General features: G+C 41.0%; 1 protein-coding gene across 2 annotated transcripts in view; it reads right to left on the reverse strand.

Moving 5' to 3' along the window:
* CRPPA (CDP-L-ribitol pyrophosphorylase A) overlaps positions 1 to 22,949 on the reverse strand; it is a 129,933-nt gene that overhangs the window by 66,045 nt on the left and 40,939 nt on the right. For both annotated transcript variants that reach the window (XM_075082952.1, XM_075082953.1), the window contains exons 4-5: positions 22,759 to 22,863; positions 14,016 to 14,061 (exon numbers count right to left, since the gene is read on the reverse strand). In XM_075082952.1, coding sequence (XP_074939053.1) covers positions 14,016 to 14,061; positions 22,759 to 22,863 — 151 coding nt within the window. The remainder of the gene's footprint in view (positions 1 to 14,015; positions 14,062 to 22,758; positions 22,864 to 22,949) is intronic.

The following is a 22,949-nucleotide window of genomic DNA, read 5'->3' on the forward strand; positions in this document are numbered from 1 at the left end:
GCCCCAGGGGTGGAAACACAGTCCTACCATTTGCCATGGACTGATTCAGACTGTACTGGAACAGGGAGAAGCTCCAGAACACCTTCAATACATTGATGACATCATTGTGTGGGGCAACACAGCGGAAGAAGTTTTTGAGAAAGGTGAGAAAATAGTCCAAATCCTTCTGAAGGCTGGTTTTGCCATAAAACAAAGTAAGGTGAAGGGACCTGCATGAGAAATCCAGTTCTTAGGAATCAAATGGCAAGATGGTCGTCATCAGATTCCAATGGATGTGATCAACAAAATAGCAGCCATGTCTCCACCAACTAGCAAAAAGGAAACACAAGCTTTCTTGGGCGTTGTGGGTTTTTGGAGAATGCATATTCCAAATTACAGTCTGATCGTAAGACCTCTCTATCAAGTGACCCGGAAAAAGAATGATTTCAAATGGGGCCCTGAGCAACGACAAGCCTTTGAACAGATTAAACGAGAAATAGTCCATGCAGTAGCTCTTGGGCCAGTCCGGGCAGGACAAGATGTAAAAAATGTGCTCTACACTGCAGCCGGGGAGAATGGCCCTACCTGGAGCCTCTGGCAGAAAGCACCTGGGGAGACCCGGGGTCGACCCCTAGGGTTTTGGAGTCGGGGATACAGAGGGTCTGAAGCCCGCTATACTCCAACTGAAAAAGAGATATTGGCAGCATATGAAGGGGTTCGAGCTGCTTCAGAAGTGGTTGGTACTGAAGCACAGTTGCTCCTGGCACCCCGACTGCCAGTGCTGGGCTGGATGTTCAAAGGAAACATCCCCTCTACACACCATGCAACTGATGCTACGTGGAGTAAATGGGTTGCACTGATCACCCAGCGGGCTCGAGTAGGAAACCCCAGTCGCCCAGGAATCTTGGAAGTGATTATGGACTGGCCAGAAGGCAAAGATTTTGCATTATCACCAGAGGAGGAGGTGACACGTGCTGAAGAAGCCCCACTGTATAACAAACTGCCAGAAGATGAGAAGCAGTATGCCCTGTTCACTGATGGGTCCTGTCGCCTTGTGGGAAAGCACCGGAGATGGAAGGCTGCTGTATGGAGTCCTACACGACAAGTAGCAGAAACTGCTGAAGGAGAAGGTGAATCGAGCCAGTTTGCAGAGGTAAAGGCCATCCAGCTGGCCTTAGACATCGCTGAACGGGAAACGTGGCCCGTGCTCTATCTCTATACTGACTCCTGGATGGTGGCAAATGCCTTGTGGGGCTGGCTGCAGCAATGGAAGCAAAGCAACAGGCAGCGCAGAGGCAAACCCATCTGGGCTGCCACATTGTGGCAAGATATTGCTGCCTGGGTAGAGAACCTGGTTGTAAAGGTACGGCATGTGGATGCTCACGTCCCCAAGAGTCGGGCCACTGAAGAACATCGAAACAACCAGCAGGTAGATCAGGCTGCCAAGATTGAAGTGGCTGAGGTGGATCTGGACTGGCAGCATAAGGGTGAACTATTTCTAGCTCGGTGGGCCCATGACACCTCAGGCCATCAAGGGAGAGATGCAACATACAGGTGGGCTCGTGATCGAGGGGTGGACTTGACCATGGATCTTATTGCACAGGTTATCCACGAATGTGACACATGCGCTGCAATCAAGCAAGCGAAGCGGGTAAAGCCTCTGTGGTATGGGGGACGATGGCTGAAATATAAATATGGGGAGGCCTGGCAAATTGACTATATCACACTCCCACAGACCCGCCAAGGCAAGCGCCATGTGCTTACAATGGTAGAAACAACGACTGGCTGGCTGGAAACATATCCTGTCCCCCACGCCACTGCCCGGAACACTATCCTGGGTCTTGAGAAACAAGTCCTGTGGCGACATGGCACCCCAGAGAGAATTGAGTCAGACAACGGGACTCATTTCCGAAATAGCCTCATAGACACCTGGGCCAAAGAGCACGGCATTGAGTGGGTGTATCACATCCCCTATCACGCACCAGCCTCTGGGAAAATTGAAAGGTACAATGGACTGTTAAAAACTACACTGAGAGCAATGGGGGGTGGAACATTCAAGCACTGGGATACACATTTAGCAAAAGCCACATGGTTAGTCAACACGAGGGGATCTGCCAACCGAGCTGGCCCTGCCCAGTCAGAAATCCTACATACTGTGGAAGGGGATAGAGTCCCTGTAGTGCACACAAAAAGTATGCTGGGCAAAACAGTCTGGGTTCTTCCTGCCTCTGGCAAAGGCAAACCCATTCGTGGGATTGCTTTTGCTCGAGGACCTGGGTGCACTTGGTGGGTGATGCGGGAGGATAGAGAAATCCGATGTGTGCCTCAAGGGGATTTGATTTTGGGTGAAAACAGTCAATGAACTGAATGGCACAATGTGAACTGCTATATAATACTGTGTGTCACCTCTGTGTTGTATCAATGATATCAGAGTACGAGCCTCCCAACCCATGGAAGATCAACTATGAAACAAGCCGTGCAGCAGTGATGGAACGATGACTGACTCGGTATGCAGCGACCCAACGCCACACACCATCTCTCCCACCCGGAAAGACTGATACAACAGATGGAGCCCAGAGTCATGGACTGGGTGAACTCAATGGACATTTTAATGGACATTTTACAGGGAAGATCCATGAACTAAGGGAATGATGTCTGTGTATTATGTTAAAGGATGGGAAGGGGAGGGGTGGTGGTTGGTACGGTTGTATTGCATCATATGGGACCTGGGCATGGTGTAAATGGTATGGAATAAGGGGTGGAGAATGTGCTGGTTTTGGCTGAGAAGGGGTTAATTCTCCACACTGTGGGGGTCGGCTACCTTTCCAGCTTCCCGCGCTCTGCCGCGTGGCGTGGCAGGGGGGCTGGGAGGGGCAGGGCCATGGTGGGGGCGGCTGACCCCGACTGGCCAATGGCAGGTTCATTCCATACCATGTGACACCATGGCCAATATATTGAGGGGGGGGCAGTGGCAGCACGGGGGCGGCGCGGCGTCGGGTCGGCGGGTGGCGAGCGGCTGCAGCGCGTGCGGTTTGTTTCGGCGGTTCGTTCCCCCTCTCCCCTCCCCTCCCTTCCCCCTCCCCCGGGGCTTTGCGCCTCTCGTTGTTCTCCTTTACATTGCATTTCTACTGTTGTTTCTTTTAATTTTAATTATTAAACTGTTCTTATCCCAACCCACGAGCGTTACCCTTCTGATTCTCTCCCCCATCTACCGGCGGGGGAGTGAGCGAGCGACTCTGTGGGGCTGAGCTGCCGCTAAACCACAACAGTCTTTTATTACAAATCCTGGTATTTTAGAAGCACATCCTATTTATCAAAATACTTTTGAAGTTTGCAGTGAATTCAAAATAGTAAATTAATTTATCAGAATTTCATTTGCACTTTCTACACAGCAATGGCTTGACTGGGTAAACTGTGGGCCTGCTGCTGAATGAGTTGGGTGCCCTCCCTGCTGACATAGGATGCAGAGAAGGCAGAGTTATTGAATGCCTTCTTCGCTTCAGTCTTTACTGCTACGTCTGGCCCTCAGGCACCCAGAGGCAAGAGAGAAAACCTGGAGAAAGGACGACTTCTCCTTGGTTGAGGAGGATTGGGTTAGAGATCATTTAGGCAAACTGTATCCCCACAGATCCATGGGCCTTGATGGGATGCACCCACGAGTGCTGAGGGAGCTGGTGGATGCTGTCACTAAGCTACTCTCCATCATCTCTGAATGGTCATGGAGGACAGGATTGGTGCCTGAGGGTAGCCAGTGTCACTCCAATCTTCAAAAAGGGCAAGAAGGAGGACCCAGGAAACTATAGGCTAGTCAGCCTCACCTCCATCCCCAGAAAGGTGGTGAAACAGTTCATTCTGGAGGTCATCTCCAGGCATGTAGGGGAAAAGAAGGTTACCAGAAGAATTCAACATGGATTCACCAAGAGAAGATCATGCTTGACCAACCTGATAGCCTTCTGTGATGGCATGACTGGCTGGGTCAATGAAGGGAGAGCAGTGGATGTTACCTCAACTTCAGCAAGGCTTCTGACACCATCTCCCATAACATCCTAATAGGCAAGCTAAGGAAGTGTGGGTCAGATGGGAGGACAGTGAGGTGGACAGAGAACTGGCTCAACAACAGAACTCAGAAGGTCATGATCAATGGAGCAGAGTCTGGATGGAGGCCTGTCACTAGTGGTGTTCCCCAGGGGTCTGTGCTGGGTCCAGTCCTGTTCAACACATTCATCAATGACCTGGACGATCGACAGAGTATAACGTCAGCAAGTTTGCTGACAATAACAAGCAGGGAGGAGTGGCTGATACACCAGAAGGCTGTGCTGCCATCCAACAAGACCTGGACAGGCTGGAGAGCTGGGCCGAGGGGAACCTCCTGAAGTTCAACAGGAGCAAGTGCAAGGTCCTGCACCTGGGGAGCAACAACCCCATGCACCAGTACAGGTTGGGGGCTGACCTGCTGGAAAGCAGCTCTGCTGACAAGGACCTAGGAGTGCTGGTGGACACCAAGTTGACCATGAGTCAGCAATGTGCCCTTGTGGCCAAGAAGGGCAATGGTATTCTGGGGCGCACTGAAAGGAACGTGGCCAGCAGGTTGAGGGAGGTTATCCTCCCCCTCTACTCTATCCCAGTGAGGCCACACCTGGAGTACTGCATCCAGTTCTGGGCTCCCCAGTTTACTGAAGACAGGGAACTAGTGGAGAGCTACCAAGATGATCAGGGGACTGGAGCGTCTCCCTTATGAGGAAAGGCTGAGAGACTTGGGCTTGCTCAGCCTGGAGAAGACTGAGGGAGGAATCTTATCAGTGCTTATAAATATCTAAAGGGTGGCTGGCAAGAGGATGGGGCCAGACTCTTTTCAATAGTGCCCAACAACAGGACAAGGGGCAATGGGCACAAGCTGGAACACAGGAAGTTCCACCTCAATATGAGAAAAAACTTCTTTCCTGTGAGTGTGACAGAGCAGTGGAACAGGCTGCCCAGGGAGGGTGTGGAGTCTCCTTCCCTGGAGACGTTTAAAACGTGCCTGGACGTGGTCCTGTGCCCCCTGCTCTAGGTGCCCCTGCTCAAGCAGGGGGTTGGACAAGATGATCTACAGAGGTCACTTCCAACCCCTACCATTCTGTGATTCTGTGTGATTCTGTGACTGGTCTGGAAATTCAGTGTGGTTATCCCTGGCATTTTTAGTATCTCATAACAGAGATGTTTCTACCACTGTAAACACAAGAAAAATGAAATAAGTACTGCCAAGCATGTAGTTCATTCATGCTCAACAGAATGAGTTGAAATTGTTTTTCCTATAACATGGGTAACCAAAAATATCTAAAAATGTTTTGTACCCATTCCACGTTTCTCTGTAGCCACAAAAACCAGAAGCCAAAATTTGTCACTGCCCCTACCAATATTAGTATACAAAAGAAAGAGGAAGATTTTGTGGCAGAAGTCAAGGAAGAGGGTTGTTTTCAGCTGACAATAACTATTCTGAGGAATACCTTCCCACCTGCCAATCTATTTCTTTGCCTCACAGCAGAGAACAGCCACTGGTTAATGAGCGTGCCCATGAAAATGCAGCCTACCTCGAGTAAGATATCTGTCCTTTGATAAACAAGGCTTATGTCAATTTTTTAAAAAATAAAAAGTCACATGAGTTCTTCATATAACACAAAATGTCATATGTAGCTCCCAACAGTCATGAACAGTTTAAAGGCATTATGGTATTTCTCTTGGCACTTGCAAAACCTAACTGCATCTACATCTGCAGACACTTATTTAGCCAAATGTGAAGGCAAAATATCCAATCTACAAGTGCACACTCTTGTGAAAGTCATTGCAGAAGAAGGGCCCTTAACAAAGGATAAAGGAGGAGAGAGTCAAACTCCAAGTTACAAACTTCTATGGAGAAGCATCATGTAAGGTTTACATGTTGGAACTAGAGTTCAAAGATACCTACCCTGAGGGCAGTAGTCCTAATGGAAATTTTTTAGGATGTTTTGTATTAGGCCTGATCTTAACTACATTTCTAGATGAGTCACCCTTACTGTAAGACGATGTTTTCTTACTTCAAGACTATTAAAAATAGGCGTGTGCCACCTTGTCTGCATACTCTACAAGTTCATACCTGCTTAACTAAAGAAAAGCATTAAATCTCCTGTTTATAAAACAAATTAGGTTAGGACTCAGACTTTCACAATACAGTTGTAAAAGAGACTTGAGGAAGTAAGAAAATTAATAAAACATGTTTAAAAAAAAGTCTCGAAAGATAAATAAAAGTCTACTTACATTACTGAAGTGTTTCTTTGTATTGTCTTGAATATGAATGACATATACACATATAAATATCTAAAGTACAAAAATGTATGCATGTATGTTTTATCCTACTTCCACGAGTCAAGTTTAGCAAGCTGAAATTTGTCAGTTGTTATGTCTCATTAGGCCAGCAGTTAAAAATCTAGCTGTGCTTCTGTGAAAGTGGGACTTGTTACTTAGGTAGAATTACATTTGTAATGTAAATGACTAAAGAAACAACCTGATAATCACATGATTAACTGTATTTTTTTAGACATAATTTAATTGCCAAACACATATTACCATATTTTTCTTGTATTTGATTAATTATAGAATTATAATTCAATATATGGACAATAGACACAAATGCAAGATTACCTCAAAAATAACACGTCAAACAAGAAACCTGTTCCTTAGCAAAACTGTCCAGAGGCACAAGTGTAACTTCTAATGTTCTAGTATAAAAATCTAAGTATTTTAAGATCTGTTGAAGTTTGTAATTCAAAGCAAAAAAAAAATTATTTGAAACCAGAAAGGGAACAGTGGGATGAATAATTCTCATCAAAAGAAATATTTTTAATATAGCTTAAATGGATTTTCTAAACAAAACTAACAGGTTAATGGAAGACATAACTGTCATTCTCTGAAGTCGAAGGAAACCAAGTTTCGGTCACTAATAAATATAACTGTAGATGACATAAAATTTGGAACTGTAGTCACAAAATTAAATGTGTAGGCTCAGAGGTTCTTCATCACTGCTGAATCCATCCAGTGATAAAATGTGCACCCAGCAAAGTAAATTGGATCACTTAATAATAAAGAAATCAGTTGTGAAGACTGGAACAGCAGTGGGAAACCAGTGTGAGGCCAGTGCCCTTAGTACCCTGCACCGTCCCAGCCCATATGTTTAGCTTCTGGGACATTTCCAGAGGACCTTGAGAGCATGCAAGGTGGCATGCTGAAAGTTGGTGCCTTGCAACCCAGCCTTAGAGTGTCATGCAGAACTTTCCCTTCAGACACTCCATATGTCCTGAACCTGGAGTTTGAATCCACCCAAGTATGTGACACAGGACTGTACTATCCAGTGCGCAATGCTGCATTTCAGTCCTGTGTCCTCTTCAGCAACTTGACACAAAGAAGAACCATCATGTAGACCACCATCCCACAGGTAATGCTGTTTTTACTCAAAGTGATATATAGTCAGGAAGAGGCACCCTCTTCTCCATATAGGTAGGAAAGACTGCTGCTAGCTATATTCAGGAAGGTTACAGACACACTAGCAGCTGGTGCCAAGCAAAAGAACGGGGGGCTTAACAAGGCAAAAGACATAAATCTGCCTTTCTGGAGTTCCTGGCATCTCATAATCAGCCCAAAGAAGGAAAAGGAAAAGGAGGAAGTAGATACCCAGAAAACCCGTCCCTAAGGTTCAGGCCTCCTTAACCTCTAAGGGGAAACAGTATCTGAAAATCCACAACCACACGGTCTCATGTGAGCTGTGAATAGCACATTAGTAGACTGGGACTTCTAGCCAAGTTTGTATCTCTAAACCAATCAGAATCAGCAGACAGTCCTTCCTGTCTCCAGAGACTGTTACTGAAACCATCAGAAGAAACACTGCATGCCACCTTCTTGCAGTGGCTGTTTCTCTGTCAGTCTCCATGACACACTTCCATGACACTAGCAGGTCCGTAACACACAAGCTCACGAACAGCACTGAGTAGCTAGGACAGAGCAGAGAGCTACCTAAGCTGTAGGAGAAAGCAAAAAACGGTAATGACAAGTAGGAGCATTTCATACAGCACTGCATAGTGGGCTCTGAACTCTTCAGAAAAACAGACACTGTGATACAGTCAATTATTCAGCTATTAGGAAAGGCCTAACTGAGCCTTGGCTTGTAGGATAGTCACCATTCTGGAAGGTGACCTATCCTTGAAGGTTTTCCATAGGCACAGCACAACACAGCAGAACACTGCTGTTAAGATTTCTTCTGTAACACTAACAACCATAAAACCAAACAATGCAGCCTGGGAGTACAACAGGATGATGCTCTGCTCAATAGGACAAAAATACATTCTCCCCTTAAATACACTTTAAGTGTGGCATGAACTGTGAAGAGAATGCTTGCCTAATATTAATTTACATGGCTCAACTGTCCACTACAAAAAGAAGTCAAGTTATATCAACCTGAAGATCCAGTATTTGAAGCCTTTTGAAGGGCACAGATTAGATAAGGCACAACTCTCAAACTGCAGACTTGGAGTGTTAACAATGTCTATTCTAAACCCCATTAAATATAATTAATTATGTAAGATAAATCTGTTATGGGGTGTCCTAATTAGCTACGGAGGACTCATTATACTGCTTGCATAAGGAGTAAAGAACATGTATGGCTTCCCCTTCCTTAACTCATGGAATGCAGCAAAAAAGAAATCTAAACTTCAATGAACTTTAGGTACAGTTTTTCATACTGACCAGGCATAATGAAGACTACTGTGGTTACTGAAGCAGATACCTTGCATGTTGCCACAGTAACAGAACATTAGATAAGAAAAGATCAAGCCAGGGATCAGCCTGATTTACCACCATGAAGGTTTTCATTTTTACTTTAAGCTACATAAACTTTTTATCATAACCAAGAGCTGGAAAAGATTGTATTGACTTTAGTGAAAACAAAAAATGTGATAACATTTGGATGTGATGAAATACACATCTAAAATATGTATCTATGAAGAGAATGACTGGTCATTTACAGCAGTTTTGCTCCAGTAATAAATAGAAATAGTTAAACTTAGTGAATGTTCCTTTCATTTGAATAAGCTGCATCCTCATTTTCTACTCAAGCAGTTTAAAAAAAAAAGCTGCTTGGAATTAATCTTATTTTTAAAATAAATTATAACTAATCTTCTTTAATGACTTATGAGATTATTGAAGCTGTTATATACACAGGAACACAAATTCATTTGCATGAAGGTTGCAGTACTGTTTCAGGTTTACAATATTTTTTAAATGAAATAATAGTATGTGTCATGTAAAATTGACATCAAATACTGTAAAAACTTTTTTTAAGCAAAATGTTTCAAAATATTACTAGTCTACTTGTTTTTCTTTTAAATAATCTATAAAGAAGAAAGGATAGCACTCTCTGATTAAAAGAATATAAGGAGTCACCTTTATAAGGATGAAAGGGCAGCAGCAGGAGAGCACAGAAACCATTTTTTCACATCGTATTGATTTCTAGTTTTCCCAGAAGAAGCATGATGACTCAATTCCCACCATCACAAAATCTGCTCTGTAACGATGGGGATATGTAGGGAAGGAGGCATAAGCAAACTGGACAGCTGAATGACAGGAGAAGGGTGCTGTCTCCTCTAGCTACATAAAGCAACATATTTTACATAAGGTGTCCATCTGGCTTTCTCCTTGCCCACCACAGAAGAACTTACCTAGTAAGGGATCAAATAAACTGCAAGAAGGTGGACAAGAACTGTTTAAGAATATAAATCAGCACTGCTTTTGATTTTTCTTTTCCTTTAAAGCTTACACACCCTCAGTACATTCTGAAGGTCCTCTGAACTAAGTAACTCTTAAATATTTGAATAATACTGAATGATACAGTCCAATAAATTGGCCTTTGTGCTACAAAAGAAGTACAGTCTACAGTTAAGTTCAAGGAAAACTGAAATGAAAATGGATCTACTTGATCCCCCCAGTTTAAGAAGGATGCAGAACTGCTTGAGCAAGTCCTGTGTAGAGCTACCAAGATGATCAGGGGACTGGAGCGTCTCCCTTATGAGGAAAGGCTGAGAGACCTGCGTTTGTTCAGCCTGGAGAAGAGAAGACTGAGGGAGGAATCTTATCAGTGCTTATAAATATCTAAAGGGTGGCTGGCAAGAGGATGGGGCCAGACTCTTTTCAATAGTGCCCAACGACAGGACAAGGGGCAATGGGCACAAGCTGGAACACAGGAAGTTCCACCTCAATATGAGAAAAAACTTCTTTCCTGTGAGTGTGACAGAGCAGTGGAACAGGCTGCCCAGGGAGGGTGTGGAGTCTCCTTCCCTGGAGACGTTTAAAACGTGCCTGGACGTGGTCCTGTGCCCCCTGCTCTAGATGCCCCTGCTCAAGCAGGGGGTTGGACAAGATGATCTACAGAGGTCGCTTCCAACCCCTACCATTCTGTGATTCTGTGATCCAGTTATGACTAATAAATTGCCATTAAATGTTGAGAACATACATGGTAAATAAATATGAAAAATACACAGGAAATGAAAATATGATCAAAGTTAACATAGAACTATGAGTTTGCTGAGATTTTTTTCTAAGTTGAATATTGAATCTTTTATCAAGATATGATCAACATAGTACATTCATTGCACTGATTCATGGCATTTACATCATTTTATGCTGGCATTACTGGCTTCAGCAAGCTTGACTAACAGAAATATACCAATTCCTGTTACAGCACATGTTTACAAATATTGTAACAAAACAGCACATTCAAGGGGCTGAATCTGCTTTCTACATTTCCTTATTAACATTACCATTAGAGGGAAGTTCTTTGACAGACTGCTATACAGCTTAATATTTAAAATTAGGGATAATACTTTTAAAAAGTCTGTACTGTAAAAGCACGCATACACTCTCTTAGGATTAGGAATTCAGTGAAAATGGTGTAATGGGATTTATATTTAGACTGGGAAAAAAGAACTTCATTTTTTTAATATTACTTTTGCACTTCTCAAAGTTTGGAACCTTCCCTTTTTTCTATTGTTCTATCATTCAAGGTAAAGTATTAGTTCCAATTCCTATTCATCAAGGAGATAAAATCATAGCTTAATTTTATATCATACTGTATAATGAAATCCCTCTCTTGCACACTGATTCATTCTATTAACTTTTTTTTTGTCTTAGGAGTCATTTTGCTCATATGACAAACACAATAACAATATTTGAGCTTTTAAAATTTATATTCAAACTGAATTGTTTTATCCAAGGAAAGAATACTTAAAATTTAAGGAAAACTACTATGTACTTTTCCAAGAGCATAAGAATTTCAGAATTTAAAAAAAAATGCTTTGATAATCACTGGGCCGACTCAAGAACTTCTTATCTAGATTTTATTTGTGAAAAAGCTATTAATGGCAGAATGAATGTTGTTTGCATAAAGTTTGTAACTATCCAATAGCTATCAAAAAAATAAGTGGACAAAATGGAGAAACTGAACATTTTGAAAATGTTTTTCCAGTTTAAATCAGATCACAGCCCCATTTTCAAAGATTCCCATAAGCTTGAATAAGTTAAAAATACTGTTATGAAAATACTAACCCAAGTAATTTCCAAGATTAAATATTCTTTTCCGTAACTCAGTAAAAGCTGATGACAAATGGCATTTATAAGACAAGAGATGCTCATATTAGCAATCTCAGCTGAACAAATGATTCCTAGGAAATTAAGGACAGACAGTCTCCCTTCCAACCTCCCAGCTTTGTAATAAAAATCCTGAGAATCCTAAGAATTTCCCAGCTTCCCAGGTGTATAAATGGAATCTTATGTATTTCGGTGTGTGTCCATTGCCTGTTCTCTTTTTGCTGAAGATCACTGAGGAAGAAAGAGTCTGGCTCCATCTTCACTCCACCCCATCTGGCATTTATACACATCGCTAAGATGCTCCTTCGCCTTCTCCTCTCCAGGCATAACAGTCCAAGCTCTTGCAGCATCTCCTCACATCACAGATGCTCTACTACCTTAATCATCGTCATGGCCCTTTGCTTGACTCTCTCCAGTATGAGCATGTCTCTTCCACACAGGAGAGCCCAGACTTAGGCCCAACACTCCAGATGTGACCTCATCAGGGCTGAGCAGAGGGGAAGGATTGCCTCCCTTGACCTGCTGGCAATGCTTTGCCTACCATAGCCCGGGGGCTGTTGACTACCTTCGCCATAACGGTGCATTGCCAGCTCTTGTTCAATTTGCTGTCCACCAGGACACCCCAAGGCCTTTTCCGCAGAGCTGCTTTCCAGCTGGTCAGCTCTCAGCCTGTAATGGTGCTTCCTAAGTACAGGAGTTTGTATTTCCCTTTGCTGAATTTCATGAGATTCCTGTTCACCCATTTCTCCAGCCTATCAAGGTCCTTCTGAATGGCAGCACAACTGCCTGGTCTATCAACCACTCCTCCCAATTTTACATCATCTGCAGAGTTGCTGAGTGTGCTCTGCTGTATCACTCAGATCGTTAGTGAAGATTTTAACCAGCACTGGCCCCTAAGGTAGACCACTTGTGGCTGGGCTCCAACTGGACTTTGCTGTTTGAGACTGGCAGTTCAGCCAGTGTTCAGTCCACCTCACTGTCCACTTCCCTAGTCTGTACTTCATCAGTTTGTCAATGAGAATGTCATGAGAAATAGTGCCAAAAGCCTTGCTGAAATCAAGACAAACCATATCCACTGCTCTCCTCTCATACACTAAGCTAGTAATTTCATTGTAGAAGGCTATCAGGTTGGTCAGGCATAATTTCCCCATTGTAAATTCATGCTGACTACTCCTGGTAACCTCCTTGTCTTTTAATATGTTTGGAAATCCTAAGCTTGGAAGCTAGAGGAGTGTGGAACCTCTAAGAACCACACTCAAAACAAGATTTTCAAAAATTCCAGGCCTCCAGCTATGCAGATAAGAGCCCATTCCCTGTCAAAACCAGAACCTCGAAGGTTTCCCAGCCCTACCTCCTTGATATACGCCTGAAAAATTCAGTCAGGTAGTTCTAGCAATGCATATAATAGGCAATATTTGCCCACTGTAATAACCAGAAGCTTCAAACTTGTTGCGTTCTGTCTAGAGAAGCAGCACACAGAACAGTGACAGAGCTGATCTCGGCATGGTCTAATTTACCCAAACCAGAAGCTAAGCAAATACTGGATCTTGTAATAACACATGAGCCACCAAAGTGAACAATTAGCCAGTCACTCACCATGCCCTAACAGGACATGGGTTTTGCCGTTTTTCTTAAATAGGAACCACATTCTTTTCTCTGGAAAGATATATTTAATCCAAAGGGAAGTCCCTTTTTCTTCATCAGTTCCTGGGCTTTCTACCACTCAGCTCTCAACAAGGAGTCAAGCAAGAGTCCCCTGAATCAGTCCCTATGAGTTTATAGCAACCATCAGTGTGCTCATTATACAGTACTGAAGAGTTCTTCCTTTCTACATTGTTTTTAGACTGAGTTCAACTGGGTAAAACTAAACCTAATCTTTATGTTAAACTGCTATGAAATCACTGTTACCAGTACAGGAAACGGTTAAAAACCAGTTCACCAAAGTATTTATAAATTAATGGAATATGTCAATATCATATAATTGCTATATCAATTTAGGTAACAAGTTGCTGTATGTGAAAAATGAAGAGCCCTAAAGAGTTAGTATTTAATTTTCAGTCTAATACTTAGATTAGAAAAATGGAACATATTCAGAATTGACCTGCAAATGAAAGGAAAAATTGTTTATTCCTTATAAAGCCATTCAAAATTAATCTCTGTTTTACTCTGTAATATACACAGCTTTTTATTAGTTTCTCTATTCTAAGAAAGGTAAATAAGGGTAAATAATGCATAATATAAGTATACCAGTGAACAATATAAAACAACCTGCCTAAGCACATTTTATTCCTCATAAAGCTTTTCTTAAATACATTTAAAACTCTAGCACACAAGACTCTTAATTAGACTCAGGAATATGCAAACTGACAGCCACAAGGACAAACACATACCCTTAATAATCGATTCAGCTGCATACAGATCCCGCTTGTAGGTCACCTAAAGGACAGACAAGCCTCATTAGATTTAACACAGCAAGAAGGAATGTAAAACCAATAAAACAATGTCCTACAGGCAATTCTTTACATTTGAAATACCATAAACAAATGATATTGTCAATTTCTTAATTCTGGGAAATATCACTGGTAAGTCATGAGAACAGAAGCTGCAGAAACTACCGGACACTTGAGAGAACATTTTTTTAAATACTTAGATCTGCTTAGAACTCATTTGAAACCTAAAAACTACTCTTAATCCTTTGTAGAATCACAAAAACATGATATTGCATCTATTTTCACATCCATTCTACTCTATAATTTTATTGTGAAATAGATTAATCTTTTATAGGACTTGTAAAATACAGGACTCAAAAGTGACAGCCGGGGAGAGGCCTCGTTATTTCTTTTACTAATATAGGTATAATTTTTCAGTGGTGCAAGACTATTATTGTTAATCAGAGTCCAATTAATCAGTGGGAGTCAGTGAGAGTATAAGAAGGCTTTGTATGAACTTTCAGGGAATTAAAAACCATCAAGATCTTCTTGAAGACATTAATCAGATCAAGTTAGATGGACAATAAGAAGCTGAATTTTTACTTGGTACTTGCAAAAAAGACCTTTCATATCTGCCTTTGTACCCTGATGGTGGGTGACAGTCCCAGAATTAGGCTTTGTAAATAAACTAACAGAAAACTACAGGCAACATCTGCCCAAGATATTAACAGTCTTTGCTAGCAATGTCTTTGCAATGACATGCAGTGACATGAACTGATATAAGAATAACTCCTAAATATTTGTCTTTGGTTTTACTGTAACTTCCTTTCAGATTAAATAAAAATATTACTGGATTTTCTGCATTTGTTTCTCTAGAGTCTGAATATTTTTTTCCTTCTTTTTGAAATGGATTGAATAGGATTCCAAGAGCTTTAGTGATGCAAAGTAAATCTTACAGAAGAAACATACCATTGTAGGCATTGGCATTTTAGTCTCCAAGTAAATGATTACTTGATTTTAATATAAGGATTCTTGTAACCACTTTCCTTTCTATCTCATAAATTAAGCTGTGTATTGTAGTCAGAAAGAGATTAAAAATATTACTTTACTCATTACTCAAAATTTCTCCAAGGAATTCTATTATTTTAAAATTAAAAATTAACTTCCCTACAGCTTGTCCTGCAGGAGAAGCAGCTAGAGAATGAATCTACCCTAAGAAACCTTAGGTGTCTGAGTTTACATACTGTTGGGAAGAATCAATGTCTTGAATTTAAATTCAAAGATAAAGAATTGTTGACTGACCAATTTTGTTGCAAGGTTTCTTTCTAATCACCTGTTTCCAGAGGGCTTTTATACTGAACTTTCAGTAAACCTGTAACAGATTACCATCTAAAAACCTTTCAAGAAACAAGACTGTCTAAGCTCTGTCAAAAGTGGTCTCATGTACTCTAAGGTTCACAATCCCTTTGAGATGTAGAAGTATTTTTAAATAGTCTGATTTTAAAAGGAAGTTACTTCGTAAAGGAGGCCCAGTCTTCAAGAAAACAACACAGAAGTATAAAAAATTAAGAATGAACCTTTAAATCATTTCTGAAATCCTGAACCAGACAACAGCAAATACTTTTTAGGGCGGTTTTCTAGAGACCATATAGGAACTATTTTTATTTCTTTCATAATCTTTGATCCTATAAGCTCACTTCGGACACAAGCTCCTATAAGCTTTATGACAATAGTAAAATGGACAAAGAAAAACCCTGCCAGTTACCACAGGTGACCACCACTTAGCAGTCAGGGAGGGAGGGATTCTCTACACCTCTTTCAATATTGAATAAGATGCTAAACTCAACCAAAGTTTATCTTAAGGTATGGCTATTCATAATGTCTCTGGGTTTTCCTGTGTTGATTAAGAGGTGTTCCTGCAATTTAGATGAGACTTATTCAAAAGGCAGGCATCCACAACAGAGGCCCCCTTTGGTTTAATTCTAACCATTGACTGCTTTAGTATGAATTTGTTTTAAACAACTTTTAAGGTTAGCCAGCACAACAGTTTACTGTTCTGAGCAGCTATAGTGCTCTATCGCTAATTTCACTAAAGTGGATTTGCATTCTAGGCTCACCCCGGCCAGAAGCAATTCAGATGTAGCCAAATCAAACATGAAGAATACTTTAACTGCCACTCTATACCAGAAACTAAGATGTCACTCTCCACTCACAGCGCAGGCGAGGTGCAAAATCACAGTGGAAAAAGAATAAGCAAGAAAAGTGACACACAGGAGTTCTCTGTCACTTTGCAGAAGAGAGATCTTCTTCCTCATCCATTTCTGTTTCTCTTAATATCACATTACTAAGCAAAATCTCTATGGACTTATCAAATTACCATTTTATCATCTTTTTCATGCTCTTCTCTGAACATTCTCTGTTTATCAACAGTTGCACAGAGCTTGACTTCAGATTTGACCATAGTATTCTAGATGCACTTGTAATACTAGAACATCTCTTTCCTAATTTCATATTCTTGTTTCTATTTCTGTAGCTGACATAAGGTATTTTGCCCACAGTGGAAACTTGCTATCCTCTGTGATTCCTACATCACTTTCGAAGTCACTGCCTTCCCAGAACAATTGTTACAATACTTTTTTTGTTTCTCAAAACACTTCTTTAGATTTGGCTGCAATGAAAAGCATACCTTCTGTTTGAATTGTTTGCCAAGGAATCCTTATCAATAGGTTATTTCTGATCAATTACATTTTTGTTTACAAATCCTTTGTCTTGTCTGCAAACTTTATCAGACAAATGTTAAGTAGCATAAAGACAACAATAGTTTCTCCAGAACTGTACATGATGAGAATTATCTTTTGAAGTATATCAGTTATTCAATTTTTAATCTATTTAACGAGGACTGGTACAATTACAGTTGTGTTATTTTTAATTAAGATGCCATGTAGTAACAAGTCAAACTTCTGCCAACCATATACTGTATCAGAACTACCATCTTTATCAGCCAAGACCATAATCTTGTAAAAAAAGGCTTGAAGTCAATTTCACAAAATAAGTAAATTCCATGTTAGATGACATTAATCAAGTTCTGCCTGTTGCAGTGTACCCTTTTGTTTTGTTGATCAATATTGAACTTACAGGCTTCTAATTACTTAGGTTCTCTCTCTTCATGTGACAACATTAATTTTCATTTTGTCCTCTTGAGCATCTAGTGTTCCAAGATTTTCTGAACATTTTTGCTGCAATCCAGAATATCACTAGGCCAAATACTAAAATTCAACTCAAATACCTCGCTATCATGGAATATGAAACCATCATCTGCTTATTTGCAAAGGCAGAATAGTCTTACTTATTAAAAATTTTTCTACTTTTCTGTATAATAAACAATCTACTGTACCTATTCAGTAAAGCCCCAAAACCATCAGACATGGGTTGGTTTGTTTTCCTGTGTGCCCGTCTCCCTCAATTGTCAGACTGCAACTTTTCACTACCTAGGAAGATGCTCTTTTAAAAGAAGTTCCCCAAAGTTATTTCCATTTAATGTTTAAAAGTCCTCTTCAAACTGATTTAGCTTGATGAACATTTCAGATTTACAAAACTGTATGTTAGATGCAAAGTATAACTCTTTACCAAACAAATACAATAAAGTTATGATCACACATATACAAAATGCACTGCATTTTAATTTAACGAAGTATTTTCCTCTGTTATACTAAGGTATCATACAGATCTCCTTTGTATGAGATATTTTTGCAGGATTAGAAAATAACCTATTTTTAGAAATGGCGAGGATTTTTTGCACTGTCAGCACTAGGTCTTTAAATGGGTATCAATCTATTAAAAATGGTCTTACAATGCAGTTTTCATTTGCATTATACACACACATATATGTTAGACTTCAACAATTACATTCTGTTGCATGATTTCATACTTTATTTAAGAGGATATTGCCCCAGAACATTTACGGTCATTTTGTTCCAAAGGTGTCGAAGCACAGAGAAACCAAAAGTGTGGTGTTGATAGGGTCATTCTGTTTTCTTTTTTGCCATCCTTATCCTAAATATCTTACAAGTAGTTCTATAATAAATGCATTTATAAAAGAACTTATAAATATTTATAGCACTGAAGTAATTTGAATGTTCCTGCCTGGTTGTTGTCACTACAAAGAATGATTTTAATTTTGTCATTTATTACCAGAAAGTAAACAAACTATCTCTTGCTTTAGCTCCAACAGTGACTTTGAAATGTTACTTTTTCTAATGCACTATAAGTAGACAGCACTCAGATAGAATAATTAGAGTTAATTCAAGAAAACAATGTATATGCACACATAAGTAACTTCTTCCCACAGCTTTGAGTCATTTAATGTTATGTATGTTGTGTACTGAATAACCTGAATTCTTACAAATACCAGATCTGCCCACGTAGATTCGAGGTCCACGTAGGATGAAACTGGTTTGTAATACTTGGACTTCAGAAACTGTTCTCCACCTGTTACTCGACTGCAGTTTTTCTGTTACACAACCAACAATGATTATTTATTTCAATTCTTTTTTATCTGGATGGAATATCTTTTTGCCTCTTGTTGAAAAATAAGACTGGGGCCATTGGGAACACATCAGTTCTTGGCACGTGAAATGTAATTTATCTCAGCATTGAACAGCCTTACAGAAAAATCCACAACAACATATTACAAATTACATTGTTATGACAGCTAAGGAAAGATAATTCTGCTTCTGAAAGGTGATTAGTAACAAACAACAATAGCTTCTAACCATTTCGCAGGCAAGCATCACTTGAGAGAATTAGCAGCCTTCTGCACTTCATCAAACTGCACAGACTGAGCACGAGTGTTCTTTAATGGTACTGCTCCAAGTGACCTGCCAAACACCCTGGTGCAGAGCGACCTGTACCAGGGTGCTATTCAAGCAGGAAGGCGCCATCTTCATCTGTAGCCTCTAATGTGACATGAGCGTTTGCTGCAGAAACAATTTACTATTTTGCAGGCCTCATCATTTTTATGCCTTTGACTTTGAATGTCTTCACAAACCACAGAAGACACCAATGACTTTTAGCTACAAAATAAGACAGGGAATAGGATGTGAGAAGGTATAGGCACTATAATGACATGGCACCACCATTTCTGTGTATACTATATGTAGCACTGCCTGCAGCACAGTATCTGCACATAATGGGTGCTGTTGCTACTGTCACACACTGCACAATACTGTCAACACTGAGACTCTATAGTGGGTTAACTCTGGTGCCCACCAAAGCCACTCTTATCACTCCCCTCCTCAGCTGGACGGGGACAGAAAAGAGAACAAAAAAGCTCATGGGTCAAGATAAAGACAGGGAGAGATCATTTACCAACTACTATCATAGACAAAACAGACTCAACTTGGGGAAATTAATTTTATTGCCAGTCAAAATCAGAGTAGAGTAATGAGAAACCAGATCTTAAAACTCCTTCCCCCCACCCCTCCCTTCTTCCCAGGCTCAACTTCACTCCTGATTTCTCTGCCTCCTCCTCACCAGCAGTGCAGGGGGACAGGGAATGGGGGTTGCAGCCAGTTCATCACACATTGTCTCTGCCACTCCTTCCTACTCAGGAGGAGGACTCCTCGCATTCTTCCCCTGCTCCAGCGTAGGGTCCCTCCCAGGGGAGAGTTCTCCATGAACTTCTCCAACGTGAGTCCTTCCCACAGGCTGCAGTTCTTCACAAACTGCTCCAGCGTGGGTCCCTTCCATGGCGTGCAGTCTTTCAGGAACGGACTGCTCCAGCAAAGGTCCTCCATAGGGTCACAAGTGCTGCCAGCAAACCTGCTCCAGTGTGGGCTCCTCTCTCCACAGGTCCTGCCAGAAGCCTGCTCCAGCATGGGCTTCCCACAGGGTCACAGCCTCCTTCAGGCATCCACCTGCTCCAGCATGGGGTCCTCCACAGGCTGCAGGTGGATATCAGTTCCACCGTTAACCTCCATGGGCTCCAGGGGCACAGCCTGCCTCACCATGGCCTTCACCACAGGCTGCAGTGGAATCTCTGCTCCGGTGCCTGGAGCACCTCGTCCCCCTCCTTCTTCATTGGCCTTGCCTTCTGCAGAGTTGTTTCATACATTCTCACTCCTTCAGCTGCTGTTGTCCAGGATCTTTTTTTCACCCTTTCTTAAGTATGTTATCCCAGAGGAGGTACCACCATGGCTGATGGGCTCAGCCTCGGCCAGCAGCAGGTCTGTCTTGGAGCCGGCTGGTATTAGCTCTATCAGACATAGGGGAAGCTCCTAGCAGCTTCTTAAAGAAGGCACCCCCAAACCTTGCCACGCAAACCCAACACAGACTCTTTCATCTGGTCCATAGTATTTTCAGCTTTTCTACCTGAATCTCCTTCTCCCTGACATTCTCCAGTACGCCACCAGCCAAAAAGGTTCTGTCCAATATTCAAGCACCTAAGAAGAATTCAATCTTCACATGTTATCATTTTCCATGTGTTTACAGGCCTCTTTAAAGTCCAGTACTACTGCAATGGGTCCCACATGCTAGAAAGTTAACAGCATCAGAATTTTGTTTCACCAACAATGTTGGAGTGGCACTAACACTTCAACAATTGTCTCTTAAAACAGAGATGTGCACAAGCTCAAATCTGAGGTGTAACTGGGGGCTCGTTACTAATGCTGTTCTTCAGGAGCTAATAGTGGGGACAATACTGTCCAATATCTTTATTTATTACCTGGGAAAGGTGAAATGCCCTCAGCAACTAATAGATGACAACAAATGGGAGGAATTCAATGTGATCAGGGGTACAACACTCATTTAGAGAAATCCTGAAAGGCTGGAGAAAGGGGCTGATGGAAACCTTGTGAAATATAACAAACAAATAGAGCATCCTGCATCTGTGACAGAATAACCCCGTGCAGCAGTCCTTACTGATGCCAAAATATAGAAAACAGCTTTGCAGAAAAGGACTTCCTGGACACGCTGAGCATGAGTCAGCAGTGTGTAGCAGTGCAGAAAAGGAGTCCAACTGACTGGGCTGCATTAGTAAGAAAGTAGACTTCATTACAGGGAATACAGGGATTATTCCCCTGTATTCGGCACTTTTGAGAACACACCAGAGTACTGTTTCCAGTTTTGGGTTCCCCAGTGTAACTCAATAAGGAACAGAAGGAAGCCCAGCAGAGGGCTGCTAAGATGGTGTGAGAGAACTTGGCTTGTTCAGCCCAAAGAACAGAAGATGAAGGATAGGAAAAGGTCATAATTAATGGCCATAGAGAAGAGTAAACTGGACTTTTCTTGCAGACCTTCCTGTTGGCCTTTCGTCCTTTCCCAGTGCAAGAGGCAGCAAGGGAAATGCTGATCAAATATTATAAAAAAAAGTGTCCTACATATGGGGGAATATGCACTGGAATTGTTTTCCCCAGAGAGTCTATGAAATCTCCATTCTTGGAGATATTCAAAGGTCAAATGGATAAGGCCCTGCACAGCCTAACTAACCTGGCCCCACTTTCACCAAGGTGTCAGACCAGATGACATCTAGGTATTTCCTTCACCTTAATTATTCTGTCATTCTAGGTCAGAAGACTACATTTCATCTGCTGGGCATCAGTAGTATCTACCAATAGTAAAGAACTAAATGAACATTATAAGGAACTAAATGAATGTTATGGGTGTATATTGTTATCCTTCATGTAAGTACAATGCTTTGCAACGAGAACAATAAAACCATCCAAAAAGTGATGTAATGCAAATACGCATGACATAATCCGTCCCTTAGAAGGCTGAACAGGAAAACAGACAATATACTGTTTCAGAATGACTATGTCCCCAGAAAGATATTGAAAGAAGTTGCTGTATGCAACCAACGCATAAGTAAATTTTGCTGTTAAATTGCACAGGAAATTTGCACTGCAGATTCAGGAAATTACCTTTCTGTGTAAGATTTACTGTCATATTATTAGAAACCGTGTCCCATTAGAGGAAATTTACTGTCAAAGACAGATGGAGTGATTTGAGCTGCTTCCAGATCCTTCAATGTGGTAACGAATAAAATAAAAAAAAAGGAAACTTAAAAATTGCATGGCACAACAGCTACTGAGAAAGAATCATGTCCCACTATCCAAAACAACAAAATGGGATACTTTTAAGCAGCAGGGATGTATCCTTTGGCACCTGTACATGCCCCTGCTTTGTCAGTTGTCAAGAACCTACACATAATCAGAAAAAGCGATAGATGTTTAAATAATTTTAAAAGATTGTTTGAAGAGATCTTAAATGTTACAGTGATACTGAATGTAATGAACTGCTCTAAAAATTCAAATTGTTGTCAGCCAGGTATTTGGCATCAGAAAATAAATTATGTCCTCATAGGAAAAGTGGAGGAAAATAGACAAAAGCTATAGAAATAGCAGGAGAAAGCTCCTGTCAAAAGAATGTACTTAGCTTCAGAGATTATGGATTTATAGTTTTACAGATTCTCAGGTTATTCAAGCACCTAGCCCGTTTTCCTGCTTCCAGATAAATACTATCTTCATTGATTATCTCCCAAGTCTTTCTACAACAATGAGCTCAAAAAAAGCTCATGATAATGCAAAAACAATTCTGAAATTTGGAAGAGAAAAGCCTAACTGAAAACATATCTAAATTTTTATGGTAATATGCAAATTTTATTAATTTTAAAAGAAATATAAAAAATAGATATTATTATTGCCTTTACCTTCCAGAGGTCAGCCGTTCCGTCAACAAGTTTGGCATTTGTGTTACAGTATTTCAGAGCTAGATGCAAACATTCAGTTCCATAATCCAGGTCATAGTCTGTACACTGTAGTAATTTAAAAAAAGAATGAATATTCTTAGTTAGTCTTAAAGAAATCATACTTTTAAGCAGTAAGAGATTTTCTTTCATTA

Source organism: Phalacrocorax aristotelis, chromosome 2 (genome assembly GCF_949628215.1).
Source record: "Phalacrocorax aristotelis chromosome 2, bGulAri2.1, whole genome shotgun sequence".
NCBI classification, from domain to species: domain Eukaryota; kingdom Metazoa; phylum Chordata; class Aves; order Suliformes; family Phalacrocoracidae; genus Phalacrocorax; species Phalacrocorax aristotelis.